At 29.9% G+C, this 20,470-nt stretch overlaps 3 protein-coding genes and 1 long non-coding RNA gene across 29 annotated transcripts in view; 3 read left to right on the top strand and 1 right to left on the bottom strand.

Annotated features, from left to right (window-relative positions):
* The first annotated feature begins 207 nt into the window (after nucleotides 1-207).
* Nucleotides 208-1,544, top strand: LOC145963374 (uncharacterized). Its single transcript, XR_014436206.1, has 3 exons — nucleotides 208-635; nucleotides 1,008-1,086; nucleotides 1,376-1,544. It is a non-coding gene; the product is annotated as an uncharacterized LOC145963374 (long non-coding RNA).
* Nucleotides 1,545-9,065: 7,521 nt separating this feature from the next.
* On the top strand, nucleotides 9,066-13,443 carry Eaat-2 (excitatory amino acid transporter 2). Of its 3 annotated transcripts, none has more exons than XM_083083175.1 (10): nucleotides 9,066-9,593; nucleotides 9,824-10,077; nucleotides 10,141-10,237; nucleotides 10,439-10,637; nucleotides 10,886-11,099; nucleotides 11,171-11,452; nucleotides 11,689-11,922; nucleotides 12,387-12,581; nucleotides 12,861-12,995; nucleotides 13,057-13,443. In XM_083083175.1, exons 2-10 carry the CDS (start codon nucleotides 10,001-10,003, stop codon nucleotides 13,262-13,264), a joined length of 1,641 nt encoding a protein of 546 aa, XP_082939301.1. In that variant the 5' UTR covers nucleotides 9,066-9,593; nucleotides 9,824-10,000; the 3' UTR covers nucleotides 13,265-13,443. The 3 variants fall into 3 exon arrangements, with proteins under 3 accessions (XP_082939301.1, XP_082939312.1, XP_082939307.1); XM_083083186.1 differs by having other exon boundaries at nucleotides 9,859-10,077; XM_083083181.1 differs by having other exon boundaries at nucleotides 9,066-9,588.
* Nucleotides 13,444-14,236: 793 nt separating this feature from the next.
* Nucleotides 14,237-15,613, bottom strand: Emc6 (ER membrane protein complex subunit 6). Of its 2 annotated transcripts, XM_083083195.1 has the most exons (5): nucleotides 15,470-15,613; nucleotides 14,995-15,155; nucleotides 14,842-14,934; nucleotides 14,728-14,747; nucleotides 14,237-14,624 (listed from the first exon to the last, which is right to left on the bottom strand). In XM_083083195.1, the coding sequence occupies exons 1-5, from the start codon at nucleotides 15,507-15,509 to the stop codon at nucleotides 14,594-14,596; spliced, it is 345 nt and encodes a 114-aa protein (XP_082939321.1). In that variant the 5' UTR covers nucleotides 15,510-15,613; the 3' UTR covers nucleotides 14,237-14,593. The 2 variants fall into 2 exon arrangements, with proteins under 2 accessions (XP_082939321.1, XP_082939317.1); XM_083083191.1 differs by lacking the exon at nucleotides 14,728-14,747.
* Nucleotides 15,614-16,517: 904 nt separating this feature from the next.
* Ryr (Ryanodine receptor) overlaps nucleotides 16,518-20,470 on the top strand; it is a 40,161-nt gene continuing 36,208 nt past the window's right edge. For all 23 annotated transcript variants that reach the window (XM_083083209.1, XM_083083216.1, XM_083083247.1 and 20 more), the window contains exons 1-2: nucleotides 16,518-16,733; nucleotides 19,061-19,454. In XM_083083209.1, coding sequence (XP_082939335.1) covers nucleotides 19,401-19,454 — 54 coding nt within the window. In that variant the 5' untranslated portion in view covers nucleotides 16,518-16,733; nucleotides 19,061-19,400. The remainder of the gene's footprint in view (nucleotides 16,734-19,060; nucleotides 19,455-20,470) is intronic.

Genomic DNA, 20,470 nt, shown 5'->3' on the forward strand with positions numbered 1-20,470 from the left:
CTGTCGAGGAGTCGAGTGGATTCCCCTAGGCACGATTTTCGCTCGGTAAAAGGGGTTGCCTCCCCATTTTCTAAATTGCTGAATGTTAGCATTTAAAAAATGTGGGTATCCTCTTCTTTTGCCGTCTACTAGCCTGGTGTAGCATATAGCAACCGCGAGAGGCATAATATGTCCGGGCGGAGCACCTGAAATCGTGCTTAGCGGGTCCAGGTTCGATACGAGATAGGATAATGCGCGAAAAAGAGCTGGTGAACTTCATTTTCCTCTATTTCCGTCAATCGTTTCGTCTTCTTTCCGGTTTGGGCTTAATCCTTGCTCGTTGTATCGTTGCATTCCCGACGTGTTGACTCGAAGATGATTCTCGTAAGTGAAATGGGATTTTCGCTCGTACCGAAACCGCGAGTGCCGTTCAATGTATATGCATATTAAGTATATACATCGCGCGATCAAATATAAAATTTTTAATCGCATCGAAATAGTGCGAAAATCGTTAAGTATCGCGCGTAAAATAGCGAAAATAGCGATATAAAAATATTGCTCGTGAGTGCGGGAGTGCCGTTAAGTATCGCGCGTCTAAGACTGAGAGGAGGAGGAGGCCTAGGAGAGGCATCAGGCTCCGGCAGAGCAACCTTCTGGTAAGCAATTTATTTATTTGTAATTTGTAATTGTATTATATATTAAATATTAAATATATTTATTATAATTTAAATTAAACAATTAATCGCAACAATTAATTTGATGTTTTTATTAATATTTTTTTATTTATATTTAAATAAGAGAGAATTAAAAAAAAAGATTTTTAAATTAAAGCTATAATCTTGTAAAGGTGTAAGCTTTTATAACGTTATAAGAGAATTATTAGTAATGTTTTTTAAAAGTTATAGAATTATTTTATTAATCTGCTATTATTATATGCATCGAATATAAAATTCGATGTATACAATAATTTTTGAAATATTAATTATTTTGAACGCTGCTACATTAGAATCTTTTTTTATATGTTATAGATCGATGCAACAACCCTGATGATCTGAGAGGAGGAGCAGGCCTAGGAGAGGCATCCTGCACCGGCGGAACAACCTGATGGTGAATATTATTATTTATATATTAATTGTTATAAATCGTTAACTTGTTATAAACCAACAATAATTCGATCTTATTATTTAAATGAATTAAAGAGAAAGATTTTGATAAAAGTCATAAAATTTTCCATTTAAAAAACAGTTTCAAAAATTTATAAAATTTTTCCATACGTGTTTATCTGTTTATTATTTTACACATCAGATATAAAATTCCGCGCGATAAAAATTTTTTTAAATATTAATTGCATTTTGTGAGCATTATTATAAATGAATTTTATATTTGTATGTTACAGACAACTAGCTTCGATAACAACAACTCCGCTGTTGCGCATCAGTGCCGGTGAGTGAAAAAAACTTTTATTTAACTTTAAGGTAACGGATTTGTAGAGATTGCAGATGTAGATGTAGATGTAAATTGTAGATTGTAGATTGTAGATAAATCCGTTGCCTTAAAATGGATGAGCTAGGATGGATTAAATTAAATAAATTAAATTAAATAATTAAATTAAATTAATTAAATTAAATTAAATAATTTTAATAAGTTCTTTCGAACTTATGCTTTGCATCTATTGCGAAAATATATTGAAATATTAATTAAAAAAAAAAAGAGATCAAGAAAAGATTTTTTTATAAAGATGTTAAAGAGATTTTAAAGATTATAAAGATTTTAAAGAGATTTTAAAGAGTTTAATTTATTAAATAAAGGACATGCATTAACAATTATCAATTTTATCAATTTTTGATGCTAATTTATTCTTATAATACGCACTTATTTTCTAATTGCTCATAGCTCATCCATCGTAGAATTTGTTTGTAGATATTATTTTTAAACTTTACTTTAACTGAGTATAAAGCCAAATGATTAATTAATTAAATAATTTGTAATATCATAAATACACATATTAATTTTATATTTTATTATAAAATATAATTTATAGAAATTTGTAGTAATTTGGCTTTATTTGAGTTAAAATAAAGTTATATTCAATATTTAACGAACGATCGTGAAATCGAACGATTGTTACTAAATGAGCGTAAATATTTCACGCTCTTTTGCCGGTAATTATCCGGTAAAAGAAGGAGTAATTATCTCCTTCTTCGATCTCTGATTAGAGATCGAGAAAGAAAGTGGCCAGGATCAACGAAAGGTAGGTTCAACTGGCCTGAAGAGTACGGTTAGGGTACGCGGTTAGGACACGCGGTTAGGGCACGTGACTAAAATATATACATGATTAGGTGAGGTGATGATTAGAGATAGGTTCCTCAAATCTCGAATAATTTTAGTTAATCAGGAAGTAGGGTTGTTAAGGCTATTAAGAAAAACCATTAGAATTCTTCTATTAATATTAGGGTTGTTAGGGCTCTTAAGATCATTAGAATCCTTTAATAGTAGGGTTGTTAGAGCTATTAAGAAAGATTCTTTCTTTTAATATTCCAATAATCCTAGGGGTAAATTAAAATTATTTTAATTAAGTTAAATTTATTTTTAAAAACGTTGTGAAAATAAATATAACATGTTTTAAAAATAAAAATGTTTTAAAAGTGAAATTTAAATTATCAAAATTATCTTCAGAAATATTAAAGATATTGCATAATTATTAACGTTTAAATAATCTTAACATGGTATATTTTATTTTAAAACTTAAAAATATATGTGTATTAAATCAAATATAATATTTAATCCAAATGTTAATGCTATCAATATCAAATTATTATATCGATGTTATTAAATATTTGAATAAATGGAATATTATTATTTGATATTGATAGTATCATAAATTTGTAAATTGTAAATTGTAAATTATAAATAGTTATAATTGTATTTTAATTATAATCTAACATTGATATTTTAATTGTAAAATACAATACAATTATGACTATAATTATATTATATGAAATTGTATTTACGATTGTAAATTCTTATGTAAATTACACGAAAAATTATCGAAAGTATACGTATAATGATTACATAATAGTAATTAACATATAATAGTAATTCATTAAATTAAAGTATTTGTTTCTGTAGTATATATTTTTGAAATATTCATAAAAGAGTAACTGTTTGTATTTTCATGTCAAAGAGTCATTAATAAATTCGGAAAATTTTTATATAAAATGTAAAAATTCAATGCTAAATTAATGATTAAATATAATCATTATAAAATTTGACGGACGCCTTCGTTACAGAATCGCGAGTCAATTATTATAAATTTAATGATATGCTTTCCGTTAGCTTTATTTATTTATGAATTCCATATCGCACGGAACTGAATATTCTTAAAATAAATTATTAAATTATGATTGCGAAAATACCGTGTTCTTTCCGCGTTCTCTTCGCGTCCTTATACAAGATTATCATTTTAACAAAAGAATTTTATCACTGTCCCTCTCGTCTTAAGATAATATTCCTAGATAATATTCCTAAATATTGCTAATTAAATATAAAGAAATGTCGAATAAGAGAGGGAAGATTCGATGTGATAAGTCAACGATTAAATATTAGCTTCATAAAATTTAACGATCACCTTCGATATTATAGAATCGCGAGTTAATTATTATTATGTGTAATTATTATTATTAATTATTATGAATTTAATAATTTGTTTTTTTAGTTATATTTGTATTTACGAACTTTTTTTTTTCGTATCCGAAAATATTCATAAATAAATTAATAAATTACCGTTGCGAAAACACCGTGTTTTTCTCGCGTTCTTTTTCGCGTTCTTAGACGAGATTGTCGTTTTAATAAAAGAGTTATTTTTGAAGAGTTATTTTATTAGTTATCATTGTTCCTTCCGTTAAATAAACTTTAATGAAAGTTGCGTGGCTCGTACCGCCGAAACGATTTTCATCATGGAGAATTATTTCTCACCGGTTCTTGTGAGATCCATTCGCGACGTCTAGTTCGGTGGCCTGTTGAAAATTGAGAATTTTTATTGTAAGATTGAAGGAACTAATCCCAGGTTTTCCTGGCAATTTCCGAAAGCAATGATTTCGGTAGTAATTCAACGACGATACGCTTCTTTAACGTCGAATTAATTTAAATAATATATTTAGATGAGAGAAATGTATCTTTTCTTTTCTTCGTTAAGAATGTTCTATCATTATTAGGATTGGTATTATTATTGTCTATATATATAATGCCAGAAAGATTTAATAGTAGATTAAATATGGATATAGCGTTGTGTATAAATTTTAATTTTTCAAGTAATTTCATATTGTAATTAATTTGTATAAATTTTTTTATAAAAATGATTACGAACGAATATATTTTTAATTAATATAATTTGTCTCTTTTGAAAAATTATTTCTAGGTGCTGGGGATATTAACATTAATTTTTAGTTTCTTTTAAGAAACTATTTGCAGGTATTGGACATCGCCATTTTAAAATATTAGTTTTTAGATATATACCATTTTATATATATGCATAATAAAATACATGCACAAATTCACGTATCCAAAATATTTTTATAATTTTTAATAATGTTATATATTATATATACGCGAAATTATACATGAATGTTACATAAAATGTGTGAATACTTAAAAATTTCGAGACAAATCGAATGGGTACCCCTATATCAGTAAGATATTGATTAAAAGAAAAGAAATTATTAATTTAAACGTTATAAGAATAAGAAGAATCTAGAGAATTAATCCAGAATTAATTGTTTAAAATTATTTGATTTATTTTATTTTACACACTGTTCGAATTGAAATTTTTTAAATCTTGCTGATATCGGGTTCGATTCGTCTCGCGCGCGCGAACGGTACCTCAAATTATATGTGTTCGCACATTTAACACAAACTCCAATAATGCATGTATTTTATTATTTATAAATATAATCGTTCGTAATCACATTTCAATAAAAAAGGTCGTTATATCCATTTAATTTTCAATAAAGAAATATATTTCTTAATAATGGAAGAACATGTTTTTTGATGTGCATATCAATTTCGTGAATTGAAGATAATGATGAGGGATAATTGTCGTTGATTTATTACTAAAATCATTGCTATCGGGAATAGTTCGGAAGATCAAGGATTCGTTCCTTCCTACAATGAAGTTCCCGACGTTCAATGGATCACTTAACTTTTCTTCGCAGATTGATCTTGCGAAATCTGATGTAGAAACAAGATGTTAATCGTTTTCCATTTTTAAGGTCGCTCCTCTTTTTATCAGATTACCGATATGTCACTCGCGTATCTGCGATTGAATATTTTGAACATTATGGATTTATTTATTCGTCGCGTTTTATCACGAATTTAAAAGCGCGATTTATCTTATAAAAATTCGGAAGTAAATCGGTCGGTGAATTACATATTCACAAACATTACAGACCTCAAATGTTTGTCGAAATATTTTCGATTTTATATATTTACGTGATAATAATTATATCGTGCACGTGTCTATTGAGAGCTTTGATTATTATATTATAAAAATTATACGTATCGCGATCAAATATTCCGCATATTATGGACTTATTCATTCGTCGCGTTTTCTCGTGAATTCGAGTCGCGATTTATTTTATAATGATTCGCAATTAACTTGGACAGTGAGCACTGTATTCGTAAATATTACAGACATCAAATTGCCTGTCAAAATATCTTCGCATTTATGTGATAATTATATCGCGCGCGATTATAATGTCTATTGAGGCGCTACGATTATTATATTATAAAAGGTATACATATCACAATCGGATATTCCCAATATTATCGATTTATTTATTCGTCGCGGTTTCTCGGGAATTTTAAATCGCGATTTATCTTATAATTTAATCGTTGACTTACATTCAAACTTTGTTTATCTTTCCACGTCTTTGAACATTGTTTGTAATAGTTCGTGCAAAATGCTGGTAGTGCAAATATTTTCTTCTATAATTTAAAAGACGATCAATAATTTTATTAATGACTGTTTTAAACGTGATTCTTTACATTATTTAAATCTTATTAAACTCTACAATTACATATTCGATTATTAGAGGGACTTTGAAAATCATTCGTTCCGTTATTTTCTATTATACGTGTTCACAACGCGATTTTTAATTATATTTTAAAGCTTATAGAGCTCATTTCATCTTATTCAGCTAATCATGCGCGAAATAGGATATGTATTTTATTCTCAATCGTGAAATTCGTATAAAGTTGCGCATTAATCGCAAATAAATCGGACAGTGAATTTTATGTTCCTAAACAATACGGATCACAAATGTTTGCCAAAATATCTTCGTCTGTCATCATTTGTGTGATAATAATTATATCGCACTCGTGTCTATTGATGGTTTTGATTATCATATTATAAAAATTATGCGTATCTTGCAATCGAATATTCCGATTATTGTCGATTTATTTATTCGTCGCGTTTTCTCGCGAATTTTAAATCGCGATTTATTTAGTAATTTAATTGTTGATTTCGAAGTTTATTCTATCTTTTCATTTTGAATATTTCCTTTGATAATCTATACAAAATGCGCCAATAATGCAAATACTTTCTTTTACAATCGAAGAAACAATCAATAATTTTATTAATGATTCTTTTGATCACGATTATTTACGTTATATAAAACTTATTAAATTCTATTATTGCATATCTATTATTAATAATAAATGTCGCGTAATTAATCTTCGCTGATCAGTCTCGTCTGGACTATGTAAAAATTTTTAGTAAATTTTATATTATACGTATATTTTGGACATTTTCGTGTAATAAATTATTCCATGTAATAAATTATTTTGTATTAAATTTCGAATTATATTTTATATTAAATTTGTATTATATTTTGTCATATATTTTGTAACATATATATATATATATATATATATATATATATATATATATATTTGTAATGTAATTATTTTTATGTTAATTAATAATTTAATATGTTTATGTTAATATTTTTATGTTAGTTAATAATTTAATTTTTAATTTATTTTGTAATGTGTTTTTTATGTAATTGCAAATTAATTGTAATTTACGTTGCATATATTATAATTATGTAATATGTATTTCATATGTGTATTATATTTTCTGTTTGGAAACTCTGTATTAAAAGAATATAAAAATAAAATAAAAAAAATTTTTCCTCCTCGATGTTTCTCTACCTTAACGAAGGCTTTTGCCAGGTGGGGAGGTTTGAATATTCTCGTGAACCTGAGACCTATGCTGGCGGTAATGTACGCCGATATTCATATAGATTATTCTTATATTTAAGATCATTTTAAGTATATTCTTAGATCGCGTCTTAAGATTTCATTCTGTTATTAAAATAGTTGTATAACATTTTCCAACTTACTTAAGACGATCTTAAATATAAGAGTGAATTATGAATATCGGCCGTAGTTACTGGTAGGGTCACCCATACCGGACAGGTCGAAGGAGAAGAGTCAGACTAAGAGAGATACCAAAATTATGTATTACATATGTATATATGCATATATATATAATTATATTAATATTTTTTAATAAATTGGAAGTAAAAGAGGCAGTAATTGAGAGACTAAGGGAAAGAAGATTACAGTGATTTGAACAGCTTTTAAAAATGCCTGAGAATAAATGATTATAGAAGGTATTCTGATGAATTCTACAGACTGTAAATTTGATACTATTTCGACATTTGTCGAAGTCAATAATTCGATATTTGTCGAGATCTTTTAATAGTAATGAAGGCAATATTAAAGATTAAAAATGAAGATTGAAATTTGACCAATTAAAATAAAGAAATTTTAATTCCTTTGTTTTGATTAATCAAATTTCAATTTTTAATCTTCAATCTTCCATGTAATTTAATAAAAATGATCTTAATAGATTATACGTTATAGCTTATTATATTATACGATTACATGATTTATAGGCTGTGTATATACAACTTTAAATCATATGCAATAATAATTTCAATTAATTTATATTTTACTTTAAGAGATAGATTACGAAGATAGGAAAAGAAGAAAAGCTGCTTTCTCTTTTTGACAGAAAGTAGCAAAATATATAGTATATATAGAATATAAAATACAATTTATATATATAAATGAATTACACGAGTGACAATAATTGTAACATGATTTTACTATAAACGTATTATTAATTAATCTTGAAGCTCGCACTAATTCGGAAATTACAAGATGTTAACTGCGTTATCGTGGGGATATTTGATTTGTCCTCGTATTATACTATCACCGTGAACCCGATGTTAGTCTATATATAGTCACTCATAGCCGTCATTGCTAGAGGAATTAGGTTACTTCCCAACGGATATACAAAAGGGTCTTATAAATGATCGTATCCTACGTACATCTAAAATAATCATATACAAGTATTAAGTAACTGTCTCTTTTCATCACAAACTATCACTTAAAAAATTAACAGTTTCGATAATTAATTTGAAAATATTGTTATGAAAATTCAGCTGAATATGTATATTATTTAATAATTTTCATATTTAACCGAAATATCGGAAATATTTCAGAAGAAATAAAATAGTTTTGATAAAAGAGCTCATCAATGTGATCATTATTATTACATCGGGAATACAGAGAGAAAAATTATAAATTTCTAATGTGTATAAGTAATATCTTATTATTTATTATATGTTATGTCATAAGTATTTATTTTATCTGTCAATGTTCGCGTATCTCGATACGAATTTATATAATATTCCGTGATTTTACGTTTCATTTTTCGGATCTGTATGATGTAAGCTCTTATAAATTATGAGATAACATTCAACACTCTTCACACTCGTTATTGTTTAAGATATCACTCTCGTTTTGCTTTTTTTTTTGCTTTGGTTTATAATATATGCCAATATCAAAAGCAACGATTCTTCTAAATCAAACAAATCGATAATTTCTGCAAAACGCATCATAGAGTAGCGGCATTTTTCTCCCTTCCGACTTTATTATTCGGTGCCGTGCGACCCACCGCGATGAGTGCCTTCTTCCTGTGATCTACCGGTCTCTTTCTCTCCGATCGTGCATCTCTGTCTATCTCTGCCCCCTTTTCCCCCTTTCGATATGCGCCTTTTGCTTCCCTCACGCTCCCCGGCCTTCCTCGACGCGCAAAGCTAATCAGCTTCCTGGATGGGGCACATTATCTGCCTGATTGCAGGCAGATCCGCGGCGATACCTAAAGCCTACCGGCATATTTATCCGATCTCGACAACTGATCGCATGCGCGAAAAGCCTTGCGGATGTCATTCGCGCCCGCAATCGACGCAACGGTGCAATGATCCTGAATGTAACAGATCGGGTGTGACCTCCTTTGGGGTCTTACCCCGTCATCGTTTCCTCAGGACCAGTGTTGGCTCTCGCACGCTCGTGATAGTTCCCGGTGGTCCGCGCGAAAGCATTGTGTGTCGCGATGCGCTATCAAACGATTTGCACGTGCTTCGATAATCATTCGCGAAAAGAAGTGTTGGTTTACAGAGTTTAATTCTGGAAAACGTGAATAAAAGGAAGTAAAATAGAAGATAAGAACGGAGGATTTTCTATAATCATTCTTACAACGTGGAGTAAATTTTTTAAATTAAAATTCATCGTTTTCTTTTGTTGCTATAAACTTAAAGAATGCTTAGAAACTATTTATTCATTTAAATGCTTTAGAAGTAAATGATAACTGCAGAAAAGAGAATGATAAATGATAACTTTATTTTTTAATAATTTTTAATAATTTAATTTTATATATATATATACATATATAAAGAAAAATATACACATATTTCTTTCGTACTTAATAATACAGAAAAATTGACATCGTTGATATCTGAATAAATCAAGATGATTCACGCTATGGAAAGATGTAACACAGTCATGAAAGCCGCGGGATGAAGATTCACAAAATCTATCCCGATATCCGTCGCGTTACGGAAGGAGACACCTCACAAAATCTTGAAGTTCCGGTGCCTTTGAAACTCAAAAAATGTCTTTAGGACATCGTATTTCCGGCGCTGTTGCGGTTCTTCGCGGAACCTCGGAGGTCAAGGAGGGTGGCCACATGTAAAAGATTTCTCATATTTTTATCGATAATTCGAGCTGCTTCTCACTTGAGATATCTTCTAGGTCGTGCACAGAAGAAGATATCGAAAAGATGACATCGGAAGAAGAAGTCGAGGCGAAAGCGCAGCGTAAAGTAACGGCGCTTGACAGATTACGGGTGGTAAGCCTTCTAGAAGCTTATGCATAATATTCTAAAAATATTATCCTTTAATTTTATTCAATTTAATTTGATCATTTTTGCGGTGAAAATAAAAGAAAAACAAAGTGAAATTAATTTCCTAGAATTTGTAAAATATAAGAAAAAAGAGATCGAATATTGAGGATGAGAAAAACTTATTAAATTTTACTATGGGGAATATAGGTGATAAAATGGATGAAAAGTAACTTGCTTTTGGCATTGACCATCGCTGGAGTTTTGGTGGGTCTAGGTCTTGGGTTTTTAGGGCGATTAGCCGATTTCACGCCGCAATCTATAACTCTCATGAGTTTTCCAGGAGAGATCCTTATGCGGATGCTCAAGATGTTTATCTTGCCACTCATCATTTCGTCGCTAATCTCGGGTAATTATGAGTCTACACTCCACTTCATATTGAGGAAATAATCAATAAAGAAACAAGAAATTTAATTATGTGAATATCTAATTATGTAAATATTAAAGAAGAAGAATCTTATTTCAAACAAAGTTTTTCACTAATGTAGCAGAAATCAAATTTAATATTATATATTTGAAATTTTATTTTTTAGTTCGTTTTTCTATTTTTCGTAGTTTCCATTAAAATTTGATATTTAGGCGATATATTAATTTCAGGAATGGCACAATTAGACGTTCAAAGATCAGGAAAGATAGGGGTCAGAGCGTTAACATACTATTCGATAACAACTATTCTCGCCGCCATAGTGGGCATCGCGATGGTGCTGATGATCCATCCGGGTGATCCGAAGATCAAAACTACGGTCGCGGCAGTGGTGAAAGCCGAGGAGACTAAAGTCTCCACTATAGACGCGATCCTCGATATAATTCGGTATAGGAAAGCAATCTGTCAATTTCACGATCGTAATTCACTTTTCAAAATTCGCAATCTCTCGTTCTTAGAAACATGGTGCCGGAGAACCTGGTACAAGCATGCTTCCAGCAGGTTCAGACTTCCTACGTGAAAAAAAAGGTGGTCGTAATCGGCAATTTGAATCAGAGCGAGTACATATTAGAACCGACCTTGATTTATAAGGACGGCACGAACGTGATGGGCATGATTGTGTTCTGCATTATCTTTGGTGTGCTCGCGGGTCAGATAGGACCTCACGGCAAGCTAATGGTGGACTTCTTCGTGGTGCTAAACGAGATTATCATGAAACTCGTCACGATCATCGTGGTCTGGTATGAAATAATACTGAAATAACTTATATTTGCATCATAAATAAAAACATAGAAACTTCAATGTATTATCTATTTATAAATAAAAAATTTTATTTTCGTATCTTAAACTTTTCTTAAGAAACTAGAGGAAGAGAGAAAAAATATATAAATTAATGATAAAAATATAAAAATTAATTTTGTTACTTTTTTGTTATTTGCTATTTTCCGTTGAACAACATAATCGACAATCGCTGCAGGTATTCTCCGTTCGGAATTATGTGTTTGATAGCTGGAAAAATTATGTCTATTACAAATCTGGCGGCAACTGCTCAAATGTTAGGTCTATACATGATAACAGTAATATTGGGTTTGATGATTCATGCGATCATCACAATACCGACGATCTATTGGTTTATAACTCGAAAAAATCCAGCAGTGTTCTTTAGAGGCATGATGCAAGCCTGGGTGACTGCGTTGGGTACAGCTTCAAGGTAATAATCGATTTACTTTATATGCATATTGTATATATATAAATATTTTCAAAAAATGTTTATATAATTAGATTTAATTCTTCACTGTTATCTTAAGATTGATTTCAGTCTATTCAAAGATGACTTTAGAATTAATTCAATTATCATGAGATGAGATGCATTCATATCTATATGTTATGTGGACTGTTTAATTTTGATATAAATCAATTTATTTTATTTATTTAGATAAATTAATTTAATAAAAATGTAGCATAATTGAATAATGGAAATACAAATTTACAATCTTGTAAATATCACAAACATTTGTATCGAATGGCCCGTATTGATTTTGAGGCAATCTTAGATTTTTCTAGGAAAATAACTTAAATTTTCTTTTATCTATTTTATAGCTAAATAACTTCAAGTTATCTTTCAAGGTAATAAAATAAGATGTTGCTTCGAATGTTATGAATTTATGATTATAGTGCAGCAACTTTGCCTATAACTTTTCGTTGTCTCGAAGAAAATAACAAGATTGATCCACGAGTGACGCGTTTCGTCGTGGCAGTTGGTGCTACCGTGAATATGGATGGCACGGCTCTTTATGAAGCCGTGGCTGCAATCTTCATCGCACAATTGAATGGAATCTCATTAGGATTCATTGAAGTCATTACAGTCAGGTATGCATAATTCATAGCGTTAAGTTTTTTATTATATTATTAGTTGATGATATTTTATATATTATTAATGATGGTATTATATATTATTAATATTTTTAATAATAATTATATATATATATATATATATATATATATATATATATATATATATAAATTACTTTGAAATTATTATTAATAAAAGACTCTTGATATATCTGATTAGTAAATTAAAAGAAAGAATTCGATTTCTTGAATTCTCTTGAATTCGATTGTTTAAATATTTATCTTGATTTTTTACAGCCTTACAGCTACCTTGGCAAGTATCGGAGCTGCAAGCATTCCCAGTGCTGCATTGGTCACTATGCTATTGGTGCTAACCGCCTTGGGTCTCCCTACGGATGATGTTTCTCTATTATTCGCAATCGACTGGATGCTGTAAGTTACACACACATTTTTATCGTTTCTCTGTAAATTAAAGCAAGCGCTTCGTTTTAAGTGATCGAATCAGAACTTCAATCAACGTTCTGGGCGATGGTTACGGAGCCGGAATAGTTTATCATTTAAGCAAAGCAGAATTAGATAAGATGGACGAGGAACGAAGATTAGAAGGCTTGGAAATCGGAAAACCCCTCGAAATTGCTACCGAAGGCTGCCAACGAGAAGAGACAATAACACATGAACAAACTTCCGAGACAAAAATTTGAATCTTTGGATTTTCTCAGCGAATTCATAATGCTATTTTGTCGTATGTAATACGATTTTTTCACTGCCGAAATCAAGTTTTTCTCGTAAATTAAATGTTAAATTTAATATATTTCAGAATATAATTGTATTATTTAAAATATGTATAATTATTAAGAATATTATAGGTATGAATCTCTTATCTGATGATTTATATTAATATATGACTTTGTTTTTATAGTGAGCGCTAACAATTAATAGTAGAGAGCGAATGAATTAAAAGTGCTAAATGTTGAAATAGAAAATGTGAGCATGATAAGTACAAAACTAACAAAAAATGTATCTTATTTTTTTCTAGTGTGTGAGAACTCTTCTTCTACTTTGAAATATTAAAGAATATTAATATCAGAATAATAATGTACAGTAAAATATAATAGAAATATAAGATATAATAAATTATTAACAATCAGATAATAGCAAGCAAATAATCTTCAAAGCGCTTAAATTATTCATCAATCAGTAATATTTAAAGAAGAAATATTAGATATAATGTGGATAATGGAAGCTTGATTTTTTAGAGACAATGATTAGCTATCACAACGATTGATGTTAAAAGCGAGAAATTATGTGAATCTTTTTCGTGCATTAGACATATACGTTTTCTTACATGTGAAAATGAAAGGAATTTAATGAATGACTTATGTAATTATATAACTATATGATATTAAGTATCTACATAATTGCGTTATCATAATCGTTGCAGAGTACTTGTAGTTTTCTTCTTCAAAAGACATGTATAAATAATTTCACATAAAAATTTGCTTAATTTATTTTAAAATACAATATATTCTGCAAAAAAAAGTTTACATATTTTTTGTCTCCTAATGTCTTAATTCTAAACCGAGGAGTTTTAAAGATAATAGTGATTGATTATTTATACAAATATGTTCATAAATGTCGCATATATAAATATGTAAGGTTATCGGTAATCTAAATTAAGATAGTGATTAATAATTTATTATGCAAATATATTATACATTCAATAAATAACGGCTGCTTATATTTCTATTGCACTGACTTATTGATATTTCTATTTTTATATTTAAATATTTGATAATAAATGTCGTGATCGTTTTATCATATAATTAAAAGTATATTGTATGTACATATCAATATACAATATCATATGAACATTTTATCCCTTATTTACTCTACTTATTTATTTAAAACACTTGAGTGAAAAAAATACAACAATTCTTATGACTGGCTTATATTTAATTATGCAACTTTATGATACTTATGTACTTATATAATTGCATTATCATAAACGCTGTGAATTGCCACTATCGTTCTCAATAAACGTGAACCATTCCATATAAAAATCTGATTCATCATTAAGAAATTTATAGTATATTAATTTTAGGTATATATGTATGTGCAGAAATATATATATATATATTATTTGCATTATTGTAGGAAAGGATACGTCCAGAATAATACGTATGTCTGTAGAAAGTTTTGCAGTCACAGAACAATTGCTATTAAGGAAAATAAATGTCTGAAAATAAAATTTATTTTTATGAATTGTTTGAAAGGATACACAAAGTCCTCCAAAGAAACCGCTTGTTAATAAATGCCGCCTGCTAATAAAATACTTTTTCCATTGGCCACCAGCTTTCATCAGTAACATTGCCTATAAAGATGCTTGTAATATTATATACAATTATTGTTAATAGTATTAAGATAATCTTACCCATAGTCCGAAAACTGCAAAGATATAAAATCCAAATCCATATAACCCGGTTAATCCTAGCAAGCCAGCTGTACCACCTGATAAAGCTGCCATTGATATTTTACAATATTCTACAACTGCAGCATTGTTTACAACTGCTGCCTCACTATACGCAATGAGCTCTGCAATTGCATTTAAAATCTTTGCTATAATTAATATTTTATTATGTATTTTGCTTGGACATGAATTTGTTTTTGACAATATGAAATTTAACTCATTAGTCTATGATTCATGTACTGCTCATCAATTGAATAATTAATTTTATTCACAATCTCTCTATTAATTTTTATTCACTGCAATAGTTTTAGCAAATAAATAACAAATAGATAGCAAATAAATAACAAACATAACCTTTCTCAGAAAAGTCTTTATGATATTTCCTAACTTTCTATCGTTTGCCATTTGAATTTAATTTTATGATAATTTTCTTACTTACCGCCACTTTTTTCTTGCTTTGTTTTTATTTTTCCCAACATTATTTTGTGACTAATAAAAACGTTAACCTAACAGAGTGAAAGTAAATGAATAAGCACACGACGATATGCGCGTCAGCTGTGATCAGATGTTCTGTCAAGACACGTCAGCTTCTGCGCAAAGAATTAATATGTGGCGCCAAATTCAAATAAAATACTGTTAAAAACTTGTATAAATTGCCCATCAATCATCTGCTAATTGTAGCTGCCAATTATACCACTGTCATTGTGATTACAATATATGGATATATAAATCAATAACTATTAATATTATGGCGTCATTAAAAAGAGATAATAATAAATATAGATGATACTTCATTTCTTGAAGAATTTAATCTATTTCATGTTCAAAATCTTGGCAAGAATTGGTGGCGACAAAGACGGGCCACAAGATTATAATAGTCATTTGCTGTAATTTGAGAATGTTATAAATTCGTTATTGTTAAACGATTTGTCGATATTTTATTGCAAATAAATTATTTGACACAATATGTAGAGTTAATTTATTAAAAATTTATTGATAATATGAGCAAATCTATAAATAAATTGTGTTAAATCAGAGCCGAATTAAATTTGGAAGCTGGTATTGTGCGAATTTATTAAAATTATCAATATAAAATCGTAATACAATGATTGTTTATATTAACAGATTTTTGCAGATTTGTAATCATTAAGAATCTTATATCGTCAGCATCTAAATTAATCTTCGAAAGTTTCTTGGGATGTAAATGTACAGCAAGTCGCTCAAGAAATAATAGATAAATACATAATATTAATTTTAAATAATATATAAATTTTACGTCACAAAAGAGATTGTTTGGTAGATGTTTTACAATTCACTATCTATTTCCTATGGCTGTACTGACAATCGACTTAGGTGATTTCGACGTCGCCCTGTTGCGATTTTTTTCAAGTACGACGCAAAGCGCGCGGAGAGGCGCGGATCGCTCGGCTCGAGGCTGAAAATAACCGCCGGAGAACCGCTCGCTCTTGTTCCGTCCCGCTCCGCTCGGCTCGACATAGCTCCTCGAGCTTCGACAGAAATTTCGTCGCGGGTGCCCGATCTCCTGTAGTCAGGAAAACGAGAAGCTCGGCGCCCCAAAGAAGTCCTTGACTAAACGCGAACGATCTATACACGCACGATCTATCGTACGCGGGGGGGGAGAATCCTTCCGCGAGATCGTGAGACGAGCACGCGAATTAAGAGAAGTGAAGTGTTACTTCGAGGTGAGTTTTCTCAGGATGAATGTCATGATTAATCTCTTTTTTCTTTTTCGGACTGGATTACGTCTCCAAAAAATGATATCCGTGTATCCTCCGTAATATGTGAGTGTGTATGTGTGCGTGCATGTGTCGTGTGTGCTGCGTATATGTGCGTGAGTGATGCTTTGAATAGCGCGTGAGGGAAGAATGTAGTTTTTATTCTCGCGTAATATGTAATCTTCCTTCTTTACCTAATTAATTAATTTTGTGAAGCAATTCCCCTGGGGATATTGTTATGAATATAAATCATACACTGCTATTCAGTAAACTTGTAATATTGATAAATACCATGCATGTACAGTAATATAGTTTTACACGCTACATCATCATTAATTTTAGAAATAAGCTTAATTAAATGAATATTTAATTGTTCAATTAATTGTTGAACAAGCTTAATATATCTCATATTTTGAATTAAGTATCTTCGCATAATTCTCAATCCAGTAGACAACCGTGTACGTTTCTTATTCTAAAATTAGAAACTCGATTTTGTCGATTCTTATGCAATGTCGCTTTCTGGAATAGCTTTGCCAAAAAAAAAAACTATCATAAAAAATATTTAAGTGATTTTTTTATATTCCAATTGTCATTAGAATTTAAAATCGGCTTGTAAAATTAAATTATTTCGATAATTTACACTTATTGCTACATGTTTATTATTCCATGAAAATTTTAAAATCAAAATTATTTTATTTATTTAGATTATTTAATCTTGATGCACATTTATAACATTATAACTAAATAATATTGATAAAAGTAACAGTATACATCGTTTAAAGTAAAATGTTTCATTATGGCATGAATATTTTAAATTAAAAATTATAATTTTATTTTATTTCAAAGGAATGTTGCTGTATCATGATTGAATAATATTTGTAGAAATAACAGTAAATCATATCGACCATGATATAATACGTTCAATATTGCAACAAAGGATAAAGTTACAAGAAATATTTATAGAATATGTATCGAGAGATTTTATCGACTTTCTATGAGACTTTTATTTAATTCATCAAGAAACAATTTTATCGAACACGATGCAAATAATATATTCCTCCACATGAATATTTATTAGAAAATCCTTTTGCGAAATATTCATTTTCGCAAAAGAATTTTCAAATAAATTTTCATTTTTCGAAGATCTTAACTTTCGATTAACGCATTAAGCGCAATAATTGAAAATTTACTATCGATAAGTGAAAGATATTTCGGTAAGTCATCGCGGATGCATCTATTTTTGTCGCGTTACTGGAAATAGAGTCTCAGAGAAGGTAAAATCAACCGGGCACATTTTAGTATCAATAAATTACAATTGTCGTTATCAAATCGTAATTTTATTGTATATTTATTAAAAAGATTTCGACAGATTTCATGCACTCTCAATAAATAAGATATGCTGATATGAGTGAAACATCTTGTAATTTCTTTTTACATTTTCTTTGCGTTTCTTGTTGCATTGTGTTGTTTGGATTGCATTATTATTGCAATGTGGCATATTAAATAAATATCATTCATATTAAAGTATAGATTTAAAGCCATGATGACTGTATTAGCTCAGCTTTGTGTTAAGTATGATTTAACTTTGTGTCATAACACTTCATATTCTATTCACTGCTTACGCTCAATGTAATAATATCGATAATTCTGGATCGATAGTGGTATTTCTTCAACCAATGTACACAGATTGAAGCAAGAATATTCAGTTGGTGCATTTGTGCTTCTCTTGCTTGCAGTATTAATGGATTGAATTAGTTACGAATTGTGTTTACGCTTATCGTAACGGATACGTTGCGATATACTTATTAAAATATTTCTTGAGTTTATAAATTAATTAAAATTTTAATTGATAGGTTTATAAATTAATAGAGATAATTTAAAGACACACAAACACTAATATAAAATGAAATAACGTATTTTCCTCTCTTTCTTCAGATTTTCATTAATTAAAAATAAAGTATATATCATAATGATAAAATATATATATCACATAAAAATCTAAGAATATGAATTCCTCCTTAAAAGAAATATTCAAAAAATTATTTCGACCTTCATGCTCGATAAATTTGATTTATTATCACACGATTCGTTGACAATGCCTTCATCCTTGAAATCCATCAGCTTTCCTGTCTGTTGTTATTCAAATTCATTCTCCTAAAGAAATAAAATTATATGGACAACAATATTTCACGATAAGACAGACAGCTACACAACGTGAAAATCGTGTAATACGGTCGCATAAAAGGGGGGATTTTGCGTTAACGGAATCTCGAGCATGCGGAATTTGATTAAAGGTGTCGAGCGCGTGCGCGAGGAACGTCGGCGAGCGGTCTGGGTGCCCTCCGACCAGCAGTGGGTGATTGTCGGTGTTCCACGACAGTTGAGTGCGATATCATCATTGCCGTGGTCATCATCGTCTTCGTCAGCGAGACGAAGTCAAAAATCCCGGTGTAGTGACAGGAACATGCCGACCATGCGAGACCGTGCATGACCGACCGCTCCAATATTGATAAGGGTGCCTTGGACACCGAGTGAACACGCGAGTTACTCACACTCGCGTACGCGTACGCACATACGAGCGCGTAGAGGTGAGACAGACAGAGAAGACCCGTCGCGTGGAAGCGCGCCGAAGGGATGGCCGATAGCGAGGGTGGCTCCGAGCAGGACGACGTATCATTCCTTCGTACGGTAAGTTCCACTTTGTTACGGGCGAGCTTATAATTGCGCGACAAGAAGGCAATTTTCAAAATTTAAAGGAGATGCTCAGAGAGAAATTCTCCTATAAAAGTGATCATGAAAGCTGTCTTGTTTGAGATAAAGTTCGAAAGATTGTACTGAAAAATATTGAGAAAAATCTCGTAGTCGATAAAGGTATAAAGTGATTATCATTAAAGACGAAGAAACACTTCGATTTTACATAAAAAGGAATCACTGGCAATGCATTTTTCATTGATAATTTCGTTTGCTTGTAAATAGTCTTCTTTAGAGTAGCTTATTAGATGAAATTGTTTAAATCGCTAATATATAAACTGATTAACGTTTCGATGATTTTTCACTTTAATACAAATGACAATTTTAGTATCAACAAAGATTTAAAAAAAATATTTTCATTGATATTAATAATTCCGAAAGGAACTTTACATAGATGATACAAGGTTGTATAACAGTTATCAATAAGTTTGAAAGGAGCCGAGGGTAAATGTATAAATGTATCCACAAGCGTGTCCGCGAAAAGCGTATAGAAATAGGGAGGTGGTTCGCCTTCAATGATATAATAGTGTTTGTGTGAAAATGAATGAATGCCGATGCAGTTGAAACTTTGCTTACACAAGAAGCGAGTTAACTATAAACTGCACGAACTGTTGTATTACACATACATTGCTTGTATATATGTATATCTATGATTTTATTGAAAAACATCACCCAAAAAATTTAGAAAAATTCTGTATGCAATTTCCCCGAAAAACGCTTAAGTAGTTAATGTATTACCATATTTTGAAATCGAATTAAATTATAACGCATAATCAATTTTTAATAAGTCTAAAAATTGAATAAATTTAAAAAGTATTTTTTGACAATTTAAATCGATGACAGATGATCAACTTTAAATATTATTAAAAAAGTTGGCTTTATTTTATATATAAATGCAATTCCTTTTTTATATAGAGAGAGTTATGGCAGGAAAAAACTGTGAGATTTTAACA

The sequence above is a fragment of the Camponotus vicinus genome, unplaced genomic scaffold (assembly GCF_025532165.1).
Source record: "Camponotus vicinus isolate PSW18456_S1 unplaced genomic scaffold, iyCamVici1.0 SCAF_1, whole genome shotgun sequence".
Lineage (NCBI taxonomy): Eukaryota > Metazoa > Arthropoda > Insecta > Hymenoptera > Formicidae > Camponotus > Camponotus vicinus.